General features: G+C 47.3%; 1 protein-coding gene and 2 non-coding genes across 5 annotated transcripts in view; 2 read left to right on the top strand and 1 right to left on the bottom strand.

The window, feature by feature from the left end:
• Positions 1–6659, top strand: part of Rcsd1 (RCSD domain containing 1) — a 61632-nt gene extending 54973 nt beyond the window's left edge. For all 3 annotated transcript variants that reach the window (XM_052201074.1, XM_052201072.1, XM_052201073.1), the window contains 3 exons: positions 652–855; positions 1703–2428; positions 5335–6659. In XM_052201074.1, coding sequence (XP_052057034.1) covers positions 652–855; positions 1703–2428; positions 5335–5367 — 963 coding nt within the window. In that variant the 3' untranslated portion in view covers positions 5368–6659. The remainder of the gene's footprint in view (positions 1–651; positions 856–1702; positions 2429–5334) is intronic.
• Positions 6660–13403: 6744 nt separating this feature from the next.
• On the top strand, positions 13404–13475 carry Trnap-cgg (transfer RNA proline (anticodon CGG)). The gene has a single exon. It is a non-coding gene; the product is annotated as a tRNA-Pro (tRNA).
• A 690-nt stretch (positions 13476–14165) lies between these two features.
• On the bottom strand, positions 14166–14237 carry Trnap-agg (transfer RNA proline (anticodon AGG)). Its single transcript has one exon. It is a non-coding gene; the product is annotated as a tRNA-Pro (tRNA).
• Positions 14238–21019: the final 6782 nt, after the last annotated feature.

Below are 21019 nucleotides of genomic sequence, written 5' to 3'. Positions count from 1 at the left end.
GCAGAGGCAGGCAGATCTCTGTGAGTTGGAGGGTCAGCCTGGTCTACAAATCAAGTTCTAGGATAGACATGGCTACACAGAGAAACCCTGTCCCAGGAAACAAACACACAAACAGAAAAGGGACCTGGGAGTTGAAGGTCCTGCCAACAATTATTTGTTGGACCACTGTGACTTGTCATTGGATCTCTTCCACTCCTCCTCCTCCTCTTCCTCCTCCTCCGCCCCTTCTTCCTCTTCCTTCTCTGTCATCATCATCATCATCATCATCATCATCTGTTAGGGTCTCATTATGTAGCCCCAACTGGCCTAGACCTCCCAGACTGACCTCAACTCATGGAGATCCCCCTGCCCCTGCCTTCTAAGTGCTGAGATTAAAGGCGTACACCACTATGCCAGGTCAGGGCTGTTCCACTCTTGTTGGGAGTGTCTAGACTGAATCCACTTCATCATGGCCTGAGCATCCGTGAAGGTAACCGACCGTGAGCTACCGTGAGGTAGTGGGTATGGGTAGGCCTTGCTTCAGGAAGCTATTGTGTAAGTAATGGCGGGTAACTGGTTGGGGAGGTGCGCACAGAGCTTCCCTCGACCGACCACTGTGAAGCCAGTGAGCTAACAGAGCAGAAGGCCTCATCGTCTCCCCTTTCTTGACAGGCCAGCTTAGCCTTTGACCCGGCAGCTCTCCTGCCTGGGGCTTCACCCAAAAGTCCTGGACTCAAGGCCATGGTATCTCCATTTCACAGTCCCCCTTCCACACCCAGCAGCCCTGGTATCCGATCGCAGCTGGGAGAGGCAGAGGAGGTGCCTGTGAGCTTTGACCAGCCTCCTGAAGGAGCTCACCTGCCCTCTTACAATAAGGTAAGGCACTGCTCCCTTGTACTGTGGTGTGCCCAGGAAACTTTACACTGTGCGTTCAAACTTTGACTGTCGGGAGAAGACATCACCTACAGTGTTTGGGAGCTATTTCCCATAGAACCTGAAGATCACCATTGGCTAGACTGCCAGCCTGCCAGCTGCAGGGATCTGCTGTCTCAAAATGCCAACTGCGGGGAGGCGCTCTCCCGAAGGTCGCCTTCCTTGTTTTCCACATGGGTATTGAGGACCCAAACCCAGACGCTCACTCTTTCTCAGCAAGCGCTTTGCTTACTGAACCGTCTCCGCGCATTATTAACGGAATGAAAGCATTTCCATCTTCCCGAGACAAAGATCTGCAGCTCACCACGTAGGTTTACAAACCTCCAGTGAAGTTCTCGAACTTCCTAAGGCTGCCACCCTCCAACACAGTTCCTCACCGGTGTGGTGACCCCAACCATAAAATTATTTTGTTGCTACTTCATAACTGTAGATCTGTGACTGTTAGCAATCAAAGTGTAAATATCTGATATGCAGGATATCTGATAGATATGCAGGGTATCTGATAGATATGCAGGATATCTGATATGCAGGATATCTGATAGATATGCAGGGTATCTGATAGATATGCAGGATATCTGATATGCAGGATATCTGATATGCAATCCCTGTGCAGGTTGTGTCCCACCCACAAGTTGAGAACTGCTCTAGATTCTGAACTATCATGAACAGCAAAGAACTTTACACCCCTCTAGGAAGCTAAATCTGCCTGTAGCTTTTTTTTTTTCAGAACACAGTCCTCCTCTTGGCCTTTTTAATTTTTAAAATAATATTCCTTCATATCTTCTTCCAGGTGCGAACTAGAGGCTCAATAAAAAGACGCCCTCCCTCGCGGAGATTCCGAAGGTCCCAGTCGGACTGTGGGGATCTTAGAGATTACAGGGCTGTGGAACCATCTCAGGAAAACGGTGCCAGGGAGGAAAATGGAGATGATGTGTTTCCTAGCAAGAGCAAGGACCCCGGGTCTCCCCAACCCAACCAGGAGGCCATGGTGGACGGGGTGGAGGGAACCTCGCCGTCTGCAGACAACCCACGGAGGAGGAACAGGTGCAACAGTGCGGAGAAGCCAGAGGAGCTGTTCGGGACCCCAGAGGAGGCGACTGCTGGAGAGAAGGCTGGACAGAATCCAGACCCAGCTAGTCAGGGCCATCCAGAGGTCCAGGAGCCATCGCGAACCTGCAGCCGAGAGGCTGAGAATGGGTGTGGAAGCCCACAGGAAGAGACAGCGCCCGGAGAACCTACAGACCCTGGGAAGGCCGCTGAAGGGATGGCCTCTGAGGAGAGGGCAGCTGATGAAGAGGGCAGGCTCGGACAGAAAAGCCCAGATGCAAATGTACCCGAGGAGGAAGCTGTCAGGGAGAAGGCTCCCCAAACTACTTCGGGAACAGCAGAAGGCACCACTATCGCAGAGCAGAGGGAGGAGGCGCCTCTGGAGCCAAGCCGCAGCTCAGGGGCCAACGATGCTGATGCTGCAGGAGGGAGCACCGCCGAGATCCAGAATGAGAACACAGTCTCCATGGTAGGTGGCCCTGATGATTCACGTGGTGTCCGGACCAGAGCTGCCCCTATCAGCTCTGTATGCAGGAGCAAAGTCACCAGGCCCCTCCCCCGCCTGCCCCTACCCAATGCTGACTAAGGAGAGACTGCCTGTCTCTGACAGCAGGAAGGGGAAGTGTGTTCTGGCCTGCTTCTAGCTGACTGGGTCCGCTTCTGGGTCCACATGCAGTGAGCCAGGCTTGACAACATCTCAGTGACTGCCGTTGGCACTGTGAACTGAAGGGGACCAGGGTGCCACTGTTGAGGGTCTGTGTGATATCCACTCAGTCACAGGTAACATCCCATGTTGCATCTGTGTAAGGAGGCAGCATAGTCCCTGACCTTCTGTCCAGCCACATTTACTGGGCCTTACCCCTGGCCTGTCTGTTCCAACGAGATCCCAGAATTTCCCTTGATTTCACCTGTCTGCCTTAGGGGAATCCCTTGGAAGTTCCCCAAGGACAACCCAGACTGTTCCTGACAATGTCCTTAGCCCTGTCATCTTTATATTCCCTTTCCTGTGTGGGTCGGTCACTCACTCAGTCACCATGTGTGTCCTACCACGGTAGTCTCTTGTCTGCCTTCCTACCATCCTCGACAGGGTTCATTCTTTGCATAGTAACCAAAGGCTGGGTAGATGGATGGGGAGTTAGTTGGCTGGCTGGATCTATTCTTGGCAAACCCTCACCTCTTTCATTGGGTTGCACCAATGAGACATTGCACCACAGGCTTAGTGGATTAAAACAATAGAAATGGGCCGGGCAATGGTAGCGCACGCCTTTAATCCCAGCACTTGGGAGAGGCAGGCAGATTTCTGAGTTCCAGGACAGCCTGGTCTCCAGTGAGTTCCAGGACAGCCAGGGTTACACAGAGAAGCCCTGTCTTGAAAAACCAAAATAAAAAAAGAAAGAAAGAAAGAAAGAACCGGGTGTGCTGTTCCTGCCTATCATCCCAGCCCTCAATGTGAAATGCAAGGTCAGTGTAAATTCAAGGCTAGCCTGGGCTAGATGAAGATTCTGCCTACAAATAAATATGTAAATATGCACAAAAAAGAAAGGAAGATAGACAGATAGACAGAAAGAAAGAAAAAGAGGAAATGTACTTTCTCACAGTTCTGAATGTCAGAATCTCAACTCTAAAGTAAAGATGTTGGTAACCTGAGCCTTCCAGAGGCCTGAAAGAGAACCCGTCCTCTGTGGCTTGAGGATGCCTCCTCTAACCTTTGTCACTATCTCTGAGTGACCTCTGCTGTATCTGTGCATCTCAGATTTCCTCCTCTTCTCTCTTATAAGCTACCAGTCTTCAGGTGCAGGATGAGCCTTAAAGCCCATGCGATCTCTTCTTGAAATCCTGCACTACATCTGTCGCGCTCTGTCTTCCAAATAAGATCAACCTTGGTGGGGGAACGGACACATGGACACACTCTGCCTTCCCTGGTCTCCCCGGAGCTGGGCTCTGGCCATCTGCTGTCTGCTCTCTACAGCACACCAGGTTCATTCCCACTCAGAGCTCTGCCTTGGCAGGCCCCTCCAGGGAGACCGCTTTTCTTTCTGATTCTCCTGTGGCCACTGCCAGTCCATCCTTCAGGTCTCAGGTGAAGATGATGTCGTCACTAAAGCCGGTCTCATGACCACTTGAGCAAAGGAATCTGCTCCCACTCCACCGTTTCTCTCCCATAATTCCACTGCGTCATTCTCCTGGGATTTTTGTCATTTGTTTAGATTTAGTTATTTCATTTTATGTGCATGCGTGTTTTGCCTGCATATGTATATGTGCACTACGTGCATGCCTAGTGCCTACAGAGGGCAAAGAGGGCGTTGAAGCCTCTAGAACTATTTAGGGATGGTCGTGGGCCACCATGCAGGTGCTGGAAACCAAACCTAGGTCTTCTATAAGAGCAGCAAGTGATCTTAACCACCAAACCATCTCTCCAACTCCTCTCCTGTTTGTTTGTTTGTTTGTTTGTTTGTTTTTGTCTCTTGTACTATTTCTCTAGTACATTCCCAAAACTTACTGTAGAATCTGGGCTATGGTAGGTCTTTAAAATTATGTGTAGAGAGAATGAACGGTTTTTAATTAACTAATTAGTTTCTGGAGGCAGAGTCTTAGCCTATAGCTCATGCTGTTATAGAGCTCACTGTTAGTCTAAGAGGCCTTGAACTCAAGGAAATCCTCCTGCCTCTTGGATACTGGGATGAGTGTGTACTCCTGTGTACCAAACTCAAGTACTTGTCTAGGTTACTAGGATGGACCACATCACAAACCACTGGCACATTTGTAAATGTGTTTACTTACCAGCTAAACAAAAAAGTGGTGCAAATAAGTTCCCAAGGACAGGAGGACCCAACAGTGCCTTTTTTCTTTTCTTGATGAACATTGGACCACCAGCTCTTGGTTGTGACTTCAGTCTACGTATACAGACTACTACTTCTTGTCTGCAGTGCTGGGGACCAAACCCAGACCTCGGGCATGCACAGCCAGGTCTCTGCCTCTGCATCACAAAAGACAGTCTTTCCTTTGACCTCTCTCTGTTGCCAAAAATCTTGAATAGTAACTCAAGAAGGATGACACTGAGTGGAAAGAGAAGAGGCGGTGGGAGAGCAAAGCTAGGCTTCAAAGAGGATGCTTATTAGTAGCAGGAGTCTCAAGCTCGGGTCCCTTGCTAGTTGGGGAACCCTGGAAAGTCATTTCTGTCTCTGTGTCTTAATTGTTTCGCCTGTAACATAGTTAATAGAACCGCCTAATCCCCATGGGTCTGGAGATGATTAAAGGTGTGTGAATAAATACATCAGGCATACTGCCTGCCGGCTCACTCCCACTTCAGGATTTTTTTCCGTATCTCACTCTCAAGGAACTGCACTGAACGCTGTCTTTCTTTCCCGTTCACAGGACAACATCCCCATCGAGGATACACGAATGTGATGAAGGGCTCAGGGTACCAGTGATGGGGCCACTGGAGACATCTCCTTGGAAACAGCAGCAGTAATAGCAGCAGGGGCAGTGCATGAAGCCGCTGCAGAAGCAGACAGAACACACGGAGCATCTGGAGATAGCCCAGGATGCGGGGCGGATTGTCCCCTGTAGGCTGCACCAGCTGTCTCCTCACTGGAGACAAGGGCTGAGGACAGTAGAGTTTCATCAACTTGAGTTGGTGTCGTCTGGTGCACAGACTCAAAGTTATATCTATTTAAAGCAATTTGATGTGGTGTCTGCTCCGCGGCAATCCGGGTGGGTCTTCCTGTTGACCCCCACGCCTTCCTACAGCTGACCTCCCAAACTAGGTTCTTGTAACTTGTGTAAAGTTACGGCCTTTTTCTATTGTTCTAACGTTTTTATGGTTCTCAGATATAACTTAAAACTAATTTTAGGTAGATAAAGAAGATAGTCTTATGGAGAGTAAAATCCTCTAAGTTACAGAGACCTGAAAACACATCAAAGTCTTCATGAGGGTCTTTCTGCTTGCTCCAAATGGGAAACAGCCGACCAGTTTCAAAAACTCAAAGAGATATTTATTAAAACATTTAAAAACATTTTCCTGTCCATTCCAAGGGCAGGAGCTTTCCCTGTCCCACACAGCCTGGCTGATGAGAACAAGGGAGGTGACTGGTCCATCTCATGCTATCCCAAGGAGAGGCAGGACATCAGACATTGTGGCTTTGGGCTTCATCCCCGCCCTGCCCCCCCACCCCCCACCCCCGAAAGTGAACAGTATGCCTGCCTTGCTCCAAAAATGAGTCGTACTCTCCTACAAGGTCACACTTGAACAGGAAACTGGCTGACCTCTGGGACTGGTGTTGAGTGTCCACAGTACAACTTACCTTCTGAGAACATCCCTCTTAGCTTCTCTATGAAGCTTTTGTTTGCTTTTGCTTTTTTTTTTAAATCTCACCATGTAGCCTTCTATGTAGCCCAGGCTGGTTGTGAACTAGCGATCCCCCTGCCTCTGCCTCTGGATTGTAGAAATGCATCATCGTGCCTGGCTCTCAGTAAGCATTTCTCAAATCCAACACCAGGTTCTTCTCCCAGACTAGGAGGCATGCGCTGGAGGTCTTCAGCCTGTTTCCATCAGGAACTCCTGCTTAGTATCCTGTCTGGGGATAAAGCAGGGTTTGCAGGGATGAGGCTCGGTCAGATATCCATTCCTTCGATCACCTCCCTCCCCCGTGAACTCCTGCTGAAGAAATGTTAACCTGAATAAAATGATGAATTCAATAGTTCTATGTGTCAAGGTGCAGATCTGTATTCTAAGATGGCTTTCCCGGACATCCATTAGATCACACCAACTCTGGCTTCAGACAACACTCTCACAGACAAAAGGGCCAGTGTCACAGGTGGTGCCACAATGTCTCATCCAACTTATAGGTTTTCTAATTCCAAGATAGTTTTAATATGTGAGACATGTTATTTTTCAAAACAAATTTTTAAAGCAGTTTGTAAGTTGTCACAAACGTTTGACCTGGCCAAGACTGATAATGTCATATACATTATAAGCTTTGAATGTTAACAGAATTCAGGGGAAAGTATATGTCAGACATTATTTTTGAAATCTGCATATTGTCTTCCTACTGACTTGTCTATCACCAGAGATGTCTGCCCCCTGAGGAACACGTGGTTTTATTTGTGCATCTCTGGGTTTTTCCATACTCACGGGACTGCTTGGTGGACACGGGGCATGGCAACTGTGAATAACTTAAGATTGTGTGTGTTGGGAAAGGTGTACAGGGCAAGGGAGGTCTGTGGATGAAGAGGAGACTGTGTTCTCCCAAGGGCACTGAGCATGTTGTAGCAGACGAGAAAGGAGCACCTTTGAATGTAGTGACACTGTGACACCACCGGAACATGCCTGATGGCATCAAAGGTACCTCTGTCCATCCTCCAATCCCAGCTCCTGTTCCTTATGTCATTTGTTCCAGTTTATGAAAATAGCTCACTCCATTCCCGGGGGTGGGGTGGGGGTGGGGGGTGTCTTCAGTCCCAAGAATCTTTGCGGCAGGGTGTCCCTAAAGCGCAGGTGTTTTCCTGTCCTCCTCTGCCACGATTGCTCCCCTTTCTGAAGCAGCCAAGACCAAGTACTGCACTTTTATGGTGGATAGAGAGGACCCCACATTTGGGGGGCATTCTCTCTACAGTTCTGGCAGTCCCAGAGAATACTTTGTAGACCAGACTGGCCTCAAACTCATAGAGATCCTCCTGTCTCTGTCTCCTGAGTGTTGGGAACAAAGGCCTGCAGCACTGTGCCTAGAGACAATATTTGGGTTTAAAGAAGATGATCACCTGCAGCTGGGTGTAGTGATCCCTTCACTGGAGAGAAGGTTTCAGAGACTTCAAGAACAGAATGTGTGCACAAAGCCTGTCTGTGTCTTGAGAGACGTGTTGTTATGACCAGGCTGGGGGAGATCTTGTTTTGTTTGGATTTCTTTTAGGGTCTGAGAGAAAATGGATTCAGCCATAGCGATGAGCTGAAGCCTGAGGCAGCTGTGCATGGCCTCTGACCCTGCCTCCTTCCTTCAGGGAGTAGGGAACTGGGAAGAGAGAGACATGCCAGATTTAGAGATGGCTTGCTCTGCCTTCTTTCTGTTACTGTGATAGAACATTCTGAACAAAAGCACTTGGGCAGGAAGGGATTTGTTTAGCTTACACTTCCGGTTCACAATCCATCACTGAAGGAAGCCAGGGCAGGAACTCCAGTAGGAACTGATGCAGACATCACAGAGGAATGCTCCCTACTGGCTTGCTCTCCCTGGCTTGATCAACGAGCTTTCTTTTACAACGCAGGCCCACCTAGGGATAGTACTGCCCACAGTGGACTGGACTCTCCCACATTTATCACTAATCAAGACAATTCCTCACAGCCATAGGTCAGTGTGGTCTGGGCAATTCTTTAATTGCAGTTCTTTCTTCTCAAGGTGGTTCTTAGTTGTGTCAGGTTGACAATAAAACATTAAGTTGACAAAATTAAAATCACATAGATCAACTTCATATCGAATTAGTTAAATGGGTGCCTTAGTGTTTCTATTGCTGCGATGAAACACCATGACCAAAGCACCTTGGGGAGAAAAGCATGTATTTGGCTTATACTTCTGTTATCATTGGTCATCACTGAACAAAGTCAGGACAGAAACTCAAAGGACGGGAACCTAGAGGCAGGAACTGATGCAGAGGCCATGGGGGAGAGCTCCACCCTTCCACACCATCACTAACTAAGAAAATGTCCTGGGCTGGAGCCCTGGCACTAATTAAGAGCATTGGCTGCTCTTCCAAAGGATCTGAGTTCAATTCCCAGCAACTACACATTGACTCACAACCATCTGTAACAGGATCCTATGCCTTCTTCTGGTGGGTCTGAAGAGAGTGACAGTATGTCATATACATAAAATAAATAAATAAATCTTTAAGAAAAAACAAAAGAGAAAGAAAAAAGAGAAAGAGAAAGAAAAGAAAGTGATAGATAGATAGAAAGAGAGAGAGAGAGAAAGAAAGAAAGAAAGAAAGAAAGAAAGAAAGAAAGAAAGAAAGAAAGAAAGAAAGAAAGTCCTACAGCTGGATATTATGGAAGCATTTTCTCAGTTGAAGTTCCCTCCTGTCAGATGACTCTATCTTATATCAAGATGACATAAAACTAGCCAGAGCACTGGGCGACCCTGAGAAGCCACAGGGGCGGATGATGCCACTGTTGCATAGGGATCACCTCCAACAAAGCCAGCCATGCTGGTTTGGGCCTGGGTTCTGCCAACTAGGTAGTGGTTAATATACATCAAGTACGAAGTAATACATCATTAGAAGACGGCATTATGTTCCATCTCTGTATAGCCCTGGCTGTCCTGGAACTCACAACAAAATCAAAACAGATGAAATCTAAGGCCCCACTTGTCATCTCACATCTGCTGATTTTTGAGCTCTTTCTCAAGAAAAACCAGGTACACAGTCTTGGAGCTGGAGATCAGCCCCGACTTTTTCTGGTCCTCAGGTGATTAACGACTCCAACTCTTCATGACATTTTACATAGAAACATGAAGAAACTAGTGGAAAGCAGGCAGCCTATATAATCAGTGCCCACCCTTGCCATTGTTCAGGAGCTAAAGAATGTGTAAGTTGGGGCGGGGAACAGTTTGCCTCCAAATCCAGCAACCTGAGTTTGATCCCCTGGACCCACATGGAGGGAGAAACCTGAGCTCAATCCATATGCTGTTCTGACCCCTCTACATGTACCAAGGCTCATGTGCACACGTTCACACACACACACACACACAGTATAAATGTAATCAAAAAACAATTTTTAAATGAATGGACTTAATTACTCTTTAACAAGCATTCAAAAACAAGAGTCTAGAATGAACTTATGGTTATTAGTTAAGATTATTACTAAGATCTGGAAACTCATTCCCCTCCAAGAAAACGATGATTTCTTCAGGGACTAGGATCCCTGGCAGTAACCAAGACTGTCTTGAGTACCCAGGGAATCCAGGGAGCTAGGTAGCATTAGGCACTTCCACACCAAGGCTGGCTTGACCTCCCAGGTGTGTAGGAGCTGTCTTACTTTTGTTTGTTTTTATTTTGTTTTGTTTTCTGAGACAGGGGTTCTCTGTGTAGCCCTGGCTGTTCTGGAACTCACTATGTAGACCAGGCTGGCCTCGAACTCAGAAATCCACCTGCCTCTGCCTCCCAAGTGCTGGGATTAAAGGCGTACGCCACCACTGCCTGGTGGAGCTGTCTTACTGATGAGGAACTCTGGAAGCACGCATGGTGGAAAGGCACAAACGTGTCTGCTCTGTGATGCCTCTAGCTTCATCCCCTATTCATTCTTGAACAGACAGATTGAAACGCATGGCTTTACAAGCCTTGCATTAAAAACATAGCTTATGCTAGAGCGGAAGAGATGGCTCCGTAGCTCAGTATGCTTACCTCTTCCGCTTTTGTAGGGGACCTGGGTTCGATTCCAGCACCCACATGATGGCTCGCAGCCTTCTGACCTTTATGAGCACTGTGCACATACAAACATGAAACTGCAGTTAAGGAATATTTTTTAAATGTATTGCTTATCTTAATTTTACTCAATGTATGTTTGCTTTGTTCTGAAACAGACTCTTCCAGTATCCCAGGCTGGTCTCCAACTCAGTATCTTGAACCTCTAATCCTCCTGCCTCCAGTTCCTGAGTGCTAGGATACAGGCATGCATCAGCACCCCTGGTTTATAAGGTGCCAAGCATCAAATCCAGGGCTTTATACAGACTCCCCAGCACTCTACAAGCTGAGCTGTGGCCTAGTCTGAATAAAAAAAAAAAGCATGGAGGAGGAGGGGGAGGACGGGGAGGGCAGGAGAAGGAAAAGAAGGAAGAGGAGGAGGAAGAGAGGAGGAAAACAACTGCAGGATCCCCGGTGGGAAGTACAGATACTTCCCAGTACTGAACAGCAGTTCTTTCATAATCCAGGCCTGGCATCTGTCTGCCTCCTTTCTGGGTTAATGACCTTCAAAGTATAATCGGATAGAAGACACGACAAATTTGAGAGCCATCTAAAACCAAATGGGGATTTAACTGCTGGAAGTGAGAGAACAGCTTTTCTCCTTTGCAGTATTATAAATGCTCCTGCTATGGAACAGATATCAGAGGTTAAATCGGATGGTGTTGGCCAAAAGAATATACGAGGTGCCTAAGGACTATCAGGAAAACCACATGTCAATTTGAGGCAGGCTCAAATACAGAACTGCAGGAAAATGTGGAGGCTTTTCAGCACCTTATCAAAACAGCTGCCTTAAATCAGTACGGGAGAAATGAAGAAACGGTATTTACAACTTTAGAGAGTGGGAAAGAGAACTAGACACATCAATCTCTTAAGCTGAGGATAAGCCGTTTGCTTCCGGGAAACCGAAAGCCAATGCTAGTTATGCTGGGAGTGCCCGGTTTAACCGACGAATCCATACAGATGTGTATTAACAGCGCAGGACATGGGCGCGCATCCAAATGAAGCCAGATGGTTCTTTTTCATTGGTCACACTGGTCCACCCCAGTTTTCTAAAGAAACTATGTATCCTGAATGAAGCAGAGTCTGGTCATGGTGGAGAATGCTTGCTATGCTATGAAACCAACCCAAAAGCTACACGGGTAGAACTATTTCTACTTAAGACAGAAAGAAATGACTGATGGTGGACAGGGCTTTACACACACACACACACACACACACACACACACACCTTGGTGTTTTTTGAGACAGGATTTCTTCTCTATATAGCCCTGGCTGTCCTGGAACTCACTCTGAGACCAGGCTGGCCTCGAACTCAGAAATCCTCCTGCCTCTGCCTCCCAAGTGCTGGGATTAAAGGCGTGTGCCACCACCACTGCCCAGCAGGGCATTTCTAACAATGACTCATTGGGCTATTTTCTTGAGAGACTGGTTTGTTAGACTGTTAAATAGTATTTCAATGTGATTTTTTTTTTCAAGACAGGATCTCAGTGTGCACAGCCTGTGGGGCCTGGAACTCACACAGATCTACCCACCTACTTCTCCCTCTGTGGTGGCACCATGCCTGGTCATTCTTTTTTTCACAGAAATATTCTCAGGTATATTTTCTTTAGGTTTACATACAAGATGTACATAAGTTTACCAATGGGTCACTTACTATTATTCGTGAACATTTTCATATGTATCTATCTGTTTTGTTTGTTGAGTGCCTTAGTAGAGCAGTAGCCAGCAAAACGATTTATTTTCCGGTCGACCTTTATTGTTCATCTATGTCAACATGCTTCAGACCTGCACTACCTGTCCTATCTGTTTCAATTAACTTTGTGTATGAATTTTGGAATAATAATAAATAATAGTTTTTGAAACAGGGGCTCATATAGCCCAGGCTGGCCTTGAATATAGGGACTTGAGATACAGAGAGAAGTTTGGCAGCATTAAATGGGGCGGGGATGGGGGGGGGGAATAAGGGGGAAGGAGGAGGAGCCGAGAGGCTGGCAGGAGCCAATGATTGGACAAACACGCCGGCTGGATTCTCGGTGAAGTCGGACCAGGACACAGGACAAAGGCCATATGCACTGAATCCATGGTAGCGAAAGGATGGAAGAAAGGACTTGAAAGCGGGAATCGCTACAATCCTGTCCTAATGCATTAAGCATGGTGAGGCATGAAGGTTGCGGGGAGAGAGCAGGGACTAAGGCTAGCCCAGTTTAGCCGCCTGGCTGGGGGCCGAGACCAGGCTGAGACCCTGGAGTCAGGGGTATTGCTGGACCAGACAGTAGGACCTAAGGATCAGATGTGCCGGAGGGAGATCCGCCTCAATGCCATTGTGCCCCCACCCCACCGCCCTTTTCCGAGCTACGGGCTCCCACTCCCCCAGCCCCGCCCTCACCCCAGTCCCTCTCCCCGCCCGCCCCAGCCCCTATTGTCCCACCTTCCAGGAGCTCGGGGGTCCTTCCGCCAACTCCACTTCTCGTGTGAGTAACTCACGGTCTGGACCTCTGTCCCCTCCGCTGTAAAGGGGGCAACAGGAGTGCTTCAGGGACCGAGCTGAACTGAGCATCGAACGGCTTCCCTACACCGTGCTTAATAAGTTGGAATTTCGGGGGAGATCGCTGCTCCCAGAACCCCAAGATTTCATCTCCTGAGCCAGGCTGCGGCGCGTTCCCCAGCCTCACCCGCGCTCCGGGCCTCAGGCACCGACTCCCGCCCGGCCTGTTCCCTTGCAGGCCGGCTCCCTGCGGTGGCCGAGGACCGGGTGCCCGTGGGCGAGCCTCGCTCGGTTCCGCAGTGAGCGGGCGGCCCGGCAAGCCGGCTCCGGAGCGGCCCTCTGGGCAAAGACGCGTCCTCCCGGTCCGCCTTGGACCTCTCGGCTCGGCGGGAAGGGGTTCCGGTCCCGGTGCCTCGGAGCCGAAAGAACTGCTCAGCGAGAAGGGTTTCCGGACCAGGTCAGCCCCCGCGGAAGCCTGAAGGGAGGCGCTGAGAGCACCGTCACCGAGAGCGGCTCGTTGGTCTAGGGGTATGATTCTCGCTTCGGGTGCGAGAGGTCCCGGGTTCAAATCCCGGACGAGCCCTGGTTTTATTTGTTTATTTTTTCGTGAAAAATCTACAGATTGGAACCTAAAATCAGTTTTATTTTTCACACGCATCTCATCCAAACACCCAAGGGTGAATCTATTCTGGTCCTCTGAACACGGCTGTCCATCTATTTTATTTTCGAAGCTAAGGACCAGCTGACTTGTGTGTGTGTGTGTGTGCGTGTGCGCGTGTGCGTGTGCGTGTGCGTGTGTGTGTGTGTGTGTGTGCGCGCGCTCGGGTCATGGCGCTGAAGCACATTGCTAGTGCAGGAGAAACTGGGAGATTCGGACGCTCACACGCGTGGCAGGAGCGTCGGGGATTGGCAGGACAACGTTCCAGAATCCCTGGAAGCCGCAGCCCCGCTTCACGACGGAGCAACTCAGGCGCGATGGTTTAAACCCGGCTGCAAACTACCGAGCACCCCGGTCCCTGACAGGCGTTGCGGTCGGAATGAGCGAGGCAAAGGACATGACTAGAAAAATTTTATGCCAGCCAAGGCTACACAGAGAAACCCTGTCTCGAAAAAACAAAACAAACCAAAACAAAAAATGTATACTTCCAGGTTATGCCTTTTATTGTTACTTGAATGTAAAGTGTGCCATGTGTTTCTCGTTAGGTTTTAAGGAACCATTCTAGATTTCTATGTATTAACATCGTCCAAAGAAAATGAAAGTTTAAAAAATGATGGGCTCGTCCGGGATTTGAACCCGGGACCTCTCGCACCCTAAGCGAGAATCATACCCCTAGACCAACGAGCCGATATGTGTCCTTGTCTCCTGTCATCATAAAGGTCTATAGAAATGCTTGGCTGGCGCCCCCATGTGGTAATTTATATATGGTACTGTTTATATTTGGTTTGGATGTTACAGTTTCAATTTTTTCTTTTTCTCTGTTTTATTCTTTGAAAATTAAGTTAGTCAGCGCAACGATATCATTACTAGTTTATTGCTGCCCGATTATCTTGAAAACCAGAATTCTGTTTTTGTGGCTAATAGGCGATGCTGTGACAAATGCCACTTACTAAGTTTTCAATGTTGCACTACTATTTCATACTTTGCCGTTTCGATGAAATCGTCCATTCTTTGGAATGACACATTTTAAAGTACTACTCTTCAAATCCCCACCTTTCTATGCTCGAATTTTTACTCAAGACTGTTGTTGTTTTGTTTTGTTTTGTTTTGTTTTCAGCTGGTAAAGCTGTTCAGCTTTTTGATAAATCCCAGACTCCAAATTTCTTGGGCATGGAGGAATCCTTTAACATACTAAAGCCAATACTTTACTAGATACAGTCTCACTATACAACTTTCAGTAGCCTGGAACTCACTGTGTAGACCAGGCTGGACACAACTCACAGAGCCCCACCAAAGTCCACCTGTGATTTTTATATTTTAAATTTAATTTATTTAAAAGCATGTATCACAGCGGGCCTGAGTTGCAGTCTTGACTCTCATAATTTCTTGGGGGCAAAATACCCAATGCCAAACTTAAAACTATTGTTTAATTGTCAACTAATTGTGTAATTGTGGTCTGATTGTCCATGATCCTTAGTTAGACAAAGAAGTCACAGCCTGTGTTTTCTTCAGCAATACACACCATTTGCTAAAATTGAAACAATACAAAGACTAGCCTGGCTCTTGTGTTCTGTATTTTGTTAAAAGTCATAGCTTCTAAACTATTTTAAATCTGTAAGCATTTCTCATTGATGCTTATGATAGACATTTAGGGTCATATTCGGTAATTCTAAGTGACTACAATTTGTCCCAAATTCCTTTATCAATATACATTTTGGTACTCTGAGGAAGAGTAATTAAGAGTCACCATCCTACCAAATAGCTAAATGTGTACGAAATGACAGGCAGGGGGCTACCCTGAACACTCATTCCCGTCCACCAGTGCACTCAGATGCTTCTCTCTGGCTCGCCCAGCAAGCATTTGGCACAAAGCGGTTCTTCACCCTGAATTGTCAAAAATTTCCCCCTAGGGTTTGACACTAGAAAAATTACAGCATTGGGATTCTAGCATGCAGCCTCCGCCCTTTGTTTTATTTGAAACGGTCCTAACTCGAGTCTTTAATTCTTAGGGCTCCAGGCCGGGACTCTGAGACTACTCTTTAAAATATTAATGAGTTGTAGATGCCAGAATAGTTTATTCATGAAAACCTAACGGGGAAAAAATGTGCCCCAAAGAACCAAAGAACCACTTCCTAAACGAAGTAGTGGTTATCACTAAGACAATGCAATCCCCTAGTGTCCACAAACTAAGAGTCTACGCTGTCCTTTTCTTCTTGAGTTCACCGGAGCCAGCAGAGTTAGCATCTCCTCCCCATCCAGGGCAGCCCACTGGAACTCAGAACCCCCTCAAACCTTTAGCAGCCATCCTGGCCTGCTCTCCTGCACCCTGCAATTACAAGTGCGAGCCGCCATGGCCAGCTAAGGAGCTAAGCCTTTACTCTCTGCTCCCTGGACACTAGACCCTCTCATCTATCATCACAGCGATGGACGAAACCGCCCGTAGTGGGATTGATAGCAGAGGTGGCCTTAGGGTGGGAAGGCTTCCTGTCTTGCTGGAATGTGGTGCTTCCTGCTGGATAGCTCTTGTGGATTTAACAGAAACCAGAGTCACCTAAAAAGAGGGAGCCTCAGCTGAGGAAATGTCTCCATCAGATTGGCTTGTGGGCAAGTCTGTGAGGCTTGATCTTTCTAATGATTGCTGTGAGGAGGCCCAGCCCCCTTCAAGCAGTGTCACCCTGGCCAGGTGGTCCTGAGAGGTAGAAGAAAGCAGACGTGACCGAAACATGAGGAGCAAGCCCGTTAGCAGTGTCCCTCCATGGTCGCTGCCTTGGTTTCTGCCTCCAGGTTCCATGAGTTCTTTGCTTGGCTTCCCTCACTAGACTGAAGGCTTTGGGTCATGGTGTCTATCACAGAGATATAAAACCAGCTAGGGCGGCCTGGGGTCCAGTCCCGGGGAACAAGCTTCCTTAGAATCAGGTCCTTGTAAGACAGGATGTGTGTGGTTTCAGTGTGCAGGGAGTCTGAATCTTGAGGGATGTTTTATCCCAGGCACACTGAATGATGTGCCTGGTGGCATATCCTTCAGGAGCAGGATAGAAAGGCAGGGAGACTTGTGGGGTCATGGGAAGAAAACAGAGCCTCTCCAGACTCTGACTGAAACAAGGATCCCAATATGTTTAAATATTATATGCATATATGTATATGTATGTATATATTCTGGAGAGATGGCTCAGCCATTTAAAGGTTAGGCTCACAACCAAAATAAAAATTATACATATAGTAGTTCTTGTATATACGATATTCTACCATCATATGTAGCGATGAACCGTGCTTTTGGCTTGAATGTATATGGTCTGCAGGGCCTCATTTTTCTTCCAGACTTTGCTGGAATCTCACAAATAAGGTTGTTTTTGTTTGTTGGTTTGGTTTTTTTGTTTTTGGGATTTGGTTTTTTCGAGACAGGGTTTCTCTGTGTAGTCCTGGCTGTCTTGGAACTCACTCTGTAGACCAGGCTGGCCTCGAACTCAGAAATCCGCCTGCCTCTGCCTCCCAGAGTACTGGGATTACAGGCATGCGCCACCACCGCCCCACTCACAAATAAGGTTGTTAATGCTGTGTCGAGCGTTGTTTTTCCTGCTTGGTTTGGTTATAAAAATGTGGGGATGGTGGTGGTGGTGGTGGTGATGATGATGATGGTGTATGTGTGTGTGTGTGTGTGTGTGTGTGTGTGTATGCACACATTTGTGGACGTACACATGAGTGTAGATGCCCTCCGAGGCACCACCGTTGCATCTGGAGCTGGAGTCATGAGCTGCCTCCAGTGGGTACTGAGAATCAAATTTGGACCACATCTCTCCAGCTCCTAATTTAATTTACAATAAAGACACCCCAACTTCCTGTGTCTCAGTAATCTACCAGCTTGCCGTGTCAGTCATAATTCCATCAGAAGCACCTCAGGAACCGCCCTGTGGCCTCATTATTAACCTCTTTAGCAAGGGCCCGAGATGGCTTAGCAGGGAAGGGTGCTTGCTACCAAGCCTGACAGAGAAACGACTCCCTTAGAATTGTCCTCTGACTTCCACGTGTGCCTTGGCACGTGTGTCTTTTCCTACACATGCAAAACAAATGCATGTAACTTATTTAGAAAGTTAACATTTTTACATTCTTTTGAAGATGATAGATTCAAAAACTCACCGGAATCCTATCTGTAGCTATCTGAAAGACAATGAAGGGTGGCTCTCTTTGAGAAGCACACTCGTCTGTCTTCAGGAATACCACTCTTAACTCGGTGCTTAAAAATAAGATGTCTTATGCCGGGCAGTGGTGGTGCACACCTTTAATCCCAGCACTTGGGAGGCAGAGGCAGGCAGATTTCTGAGTTTGAGGCCAGCCTGGTCTACAGAGTGAGTTCCAGGGCTACACAGAGAAACCCTGTCTGGAAAAATAAATCAAATGTCTTTTCACCAACCCCTCTTCATCCAGGCTCATCTTCGAATAGTTTGCTGTGGTGAAGGATACGAGATTTTACCTAAATGAGGTTCCTAAAACCTAAAGAAAGTTCCCGGGCTGCAGTGGGTAATGGCGTGCAGCAGTGCTTCTGTCCCTGCCACGATCCACACGTCTCCTTTAATAATTACTACCCCTGAGGACATCATTACCCTCATTACTGTTTTCTGTCTCTAGGCTTGGAAGAAACTAAAAACCTTAATTTCCAGACTTTCGAATCTTTCTAGCAAAAATAACTCTTCTGGACCAGAGATATTTTACCAAGGCATTCTTTTCTACAGGACTATTAGTGAAACTAATTTTGCTTAGGCAAACCTCTGTCAGGGTGGTCCAGGTCAAGTCACAGAAGAAAGGGTTTATTGGGACTTACAGTTCCAAAGGGTTGGGGAGCATGGAGGCAGGCAGATGAGCGCGGCATAGTATGTAGCAGTAGCCAAGAGCTCATATCTGACCCACAAGCACAGGCAGGGGGAGAGAGAGAGAGAGAGAGAGACAGACAGAGACAGAGACAGAGAAAAAAAGAGAGACAAAGAGACAGAGAGACAGCGACAGAGACACAAACACAGAGACAGAGACACAAAGAGATAGAGAGAGACAGAGAGAGAGTCAGAGACAGAGAGACAGAGCGAGTCAGAGACAGAGAGAGAGCACATGAGCAAGGGCTACCTGGAGACAGTATGGGCTTTTGAGGCCCCAAAGCCCACCCCCAGCGATAACCCTCCTCTAATAAAACCACACCTCCTAATTCTTCCCAAACAATTTGACTAAGTATTCAAATATATGAGCCTATGGGAGGCCATTTTCAGTCAAACCATCACACCTTGAATTCATAATTTTTTTTAAAAAGTTGCGTTTATTTATTTATTTATTTAGTGTGTGTGTGTGTGTGTGTGTGTGTGTGTGTGTGTGTGTAGGTCACCGGACAGCTTGTAGGAATTTATCATCCCCTTCCACAATGTCAGTTCCAGGGACTGAAGTCATCAGGCGTGGGGGCAAGTGTCTTTACTGCATGAGCCGTCACCCCAGTCCTTGGAATCATCTTTGAGTCTAATGGTTGGTCATCCATTCAGAGTTCAGAACATTTTTCTGCCCCTACTCACTGACCATAGTATTTCATTCTCTTGTGGTAGCATTTTATTTTTAGTTTAAATATACTTTTTTTTCTTAGACAAGATACATGCCATGATTATATACATACATGCGTATGTTATCTCTGCCTCTACTCTAAATAAATCACAGTCAAAACTAAACTATAGCTCAGGATGATGTCAGCCATATTTGCCTTGTGCTCCGGTGTTGTAGGAATGACAATCTGCGGCCAGTTATGGTGGCTGGCAGCAGAGCCAATATAATTGCTCAAGTTGTTAATATTTCTTCATTTCTAAACTATCCTTAAAGAAAGTCTTGCCTGGCTGGGCGGTGGTGACACACGCTTTTAATCCCAGCACTTGGGAGGCAGAGGCAGGTGGATTTCTGAGTTCAAGGCCAGCCTGGTCTACAGAGTGAGTTCCAGGACAGCCAGGGCTACACAGAGAAACCTTGTCTTGAAAAACCAAAAAGTTCTGTCTGGAGTCACGTAGGCCAGAACACCAACCAGAGTCATCTGGATTCACAGTTTCACTCATTAAAAAGCCTGGTAGCTGTTGAAATTGTCCAGGGTGTGCTTAATTTGCTCTGCAGCCTGGGTCATACCAGGCCTTATTTTTTCTTGTCTCTGGTCTTCAAGTTTGTCTCATGTCTGCCTCCGAGTGAGTTAACAGCATCTCTGATGTATTGGCTCCAGGCCTTTGGTCTCCTGTGTGGATGATGCGGCCTCACTGTGCTTTGGGTACCTTTGACCTCTGACCTTCTTTGGAAGCACATTCATCAGTAAGGCATCAGTGCTTCCCTCTATCCTACTGACCGTCTACCTGGAGGCACAGCCTGACCAAAATTTCCCCGATCCTGGAGATGTCAAACAACGAACGGGTCCTGGTAGATGAGCAGAGATATGAGCTGTGGACTGAGGCGCTCGCCCGGAGGAAGGAGCTGGCTGAAAAGGCGGTAGACACTGATCCTAAAGATGAGGTTGACGGTCTAGGAATTAGAACTCTTTTTCTTGATTGTATTTCCTATATCGATCTTTTTCTGAACCACGTCTCAACTGCTGCCTTCCTCTTCATCTCCATATGATATCGTATGCTCTCTCTCTCTCTCTCTCTCTCTCTCTCTCTCTCTCTCTCAGACAGGGTCTCACTAAGTAATCCCGTCAGACCTAGAACTCGCTATGTAGTACACATTCTCACAGACCCCCGTTTCTGTTTCCTGAGGGTAGGATTAAAGGCTTGAGGAGCACTCCTCATTACAGACTTCGTGGCCACACCCCCTCTGTTGTGCACAGGAAAACCTAAGGATCTCCAAACACCGCCTCCGCACGCACACACCGTTCACCTTCTTCCTTTTTCTCTCCCTCGAAACTGAGAGCTGTTGCATGTCCGTCTGACTCTTTTCTGTCCTCTGAGTTTGCCTTTTTTTTCTCCTGTTTTCTTTTTCGAGACAGGGTTTCTCTGTGTAGCCCTGGCTGTCCTAGAGCTCTCTCTGTAGACTAGGCTGGCCTGGAAACTCAGAAATCTGCCTGCCTCTGCCTCCCAAGTGCCGGGATTAAAGGCGTGCACCACCACCGCCCGGAGAGTTTGCCTTTTCTAATAGTTTTGTTGTTGTTGTTGTTGTTGTGGTTGTTTGTTTTATTTTTTTGAGGTAAGAGTCTCACAGTGTAGTCTATACTCTGGCAAACACTGGCTTAGAACTCATGATGCAGCCTAGGCTGGCCTCAAACTTGAGACAGTTCTTCTTTCTCAGACTCATTCTCCACAGCTTGCCTTTTCTATTTCTCTAGTAAAAGAATGAGTCTCTAGTAATGACTCCTAGTCATTAAAACTCCCCCTCAAATATGATATTTTTCATAAATCCTTCCCAGAGTCCTCTTGGCCAAGTGTGTCTGTGTTGAAGCGAATGACAATGTGTGAAGCTTTGACACGTGACTT

This window comes from Apodemus sylvaticus, chromosome 12 (assembly GCF_947179515.1).
Source record: "Apodemus sylvaticus chromosome 12, mApoSyl1.1, whole genome shotgun sequence".
Classification (NCBI taxonomy): Eukaryota; Metazoa; Chordata; class Mammalia; order Rodentia; family Muridae; genus Apodemus; species Apodemus sylvaticus.
This window is presented reverse-complemented; position numbering and strand designations above follow the sequence as displayed.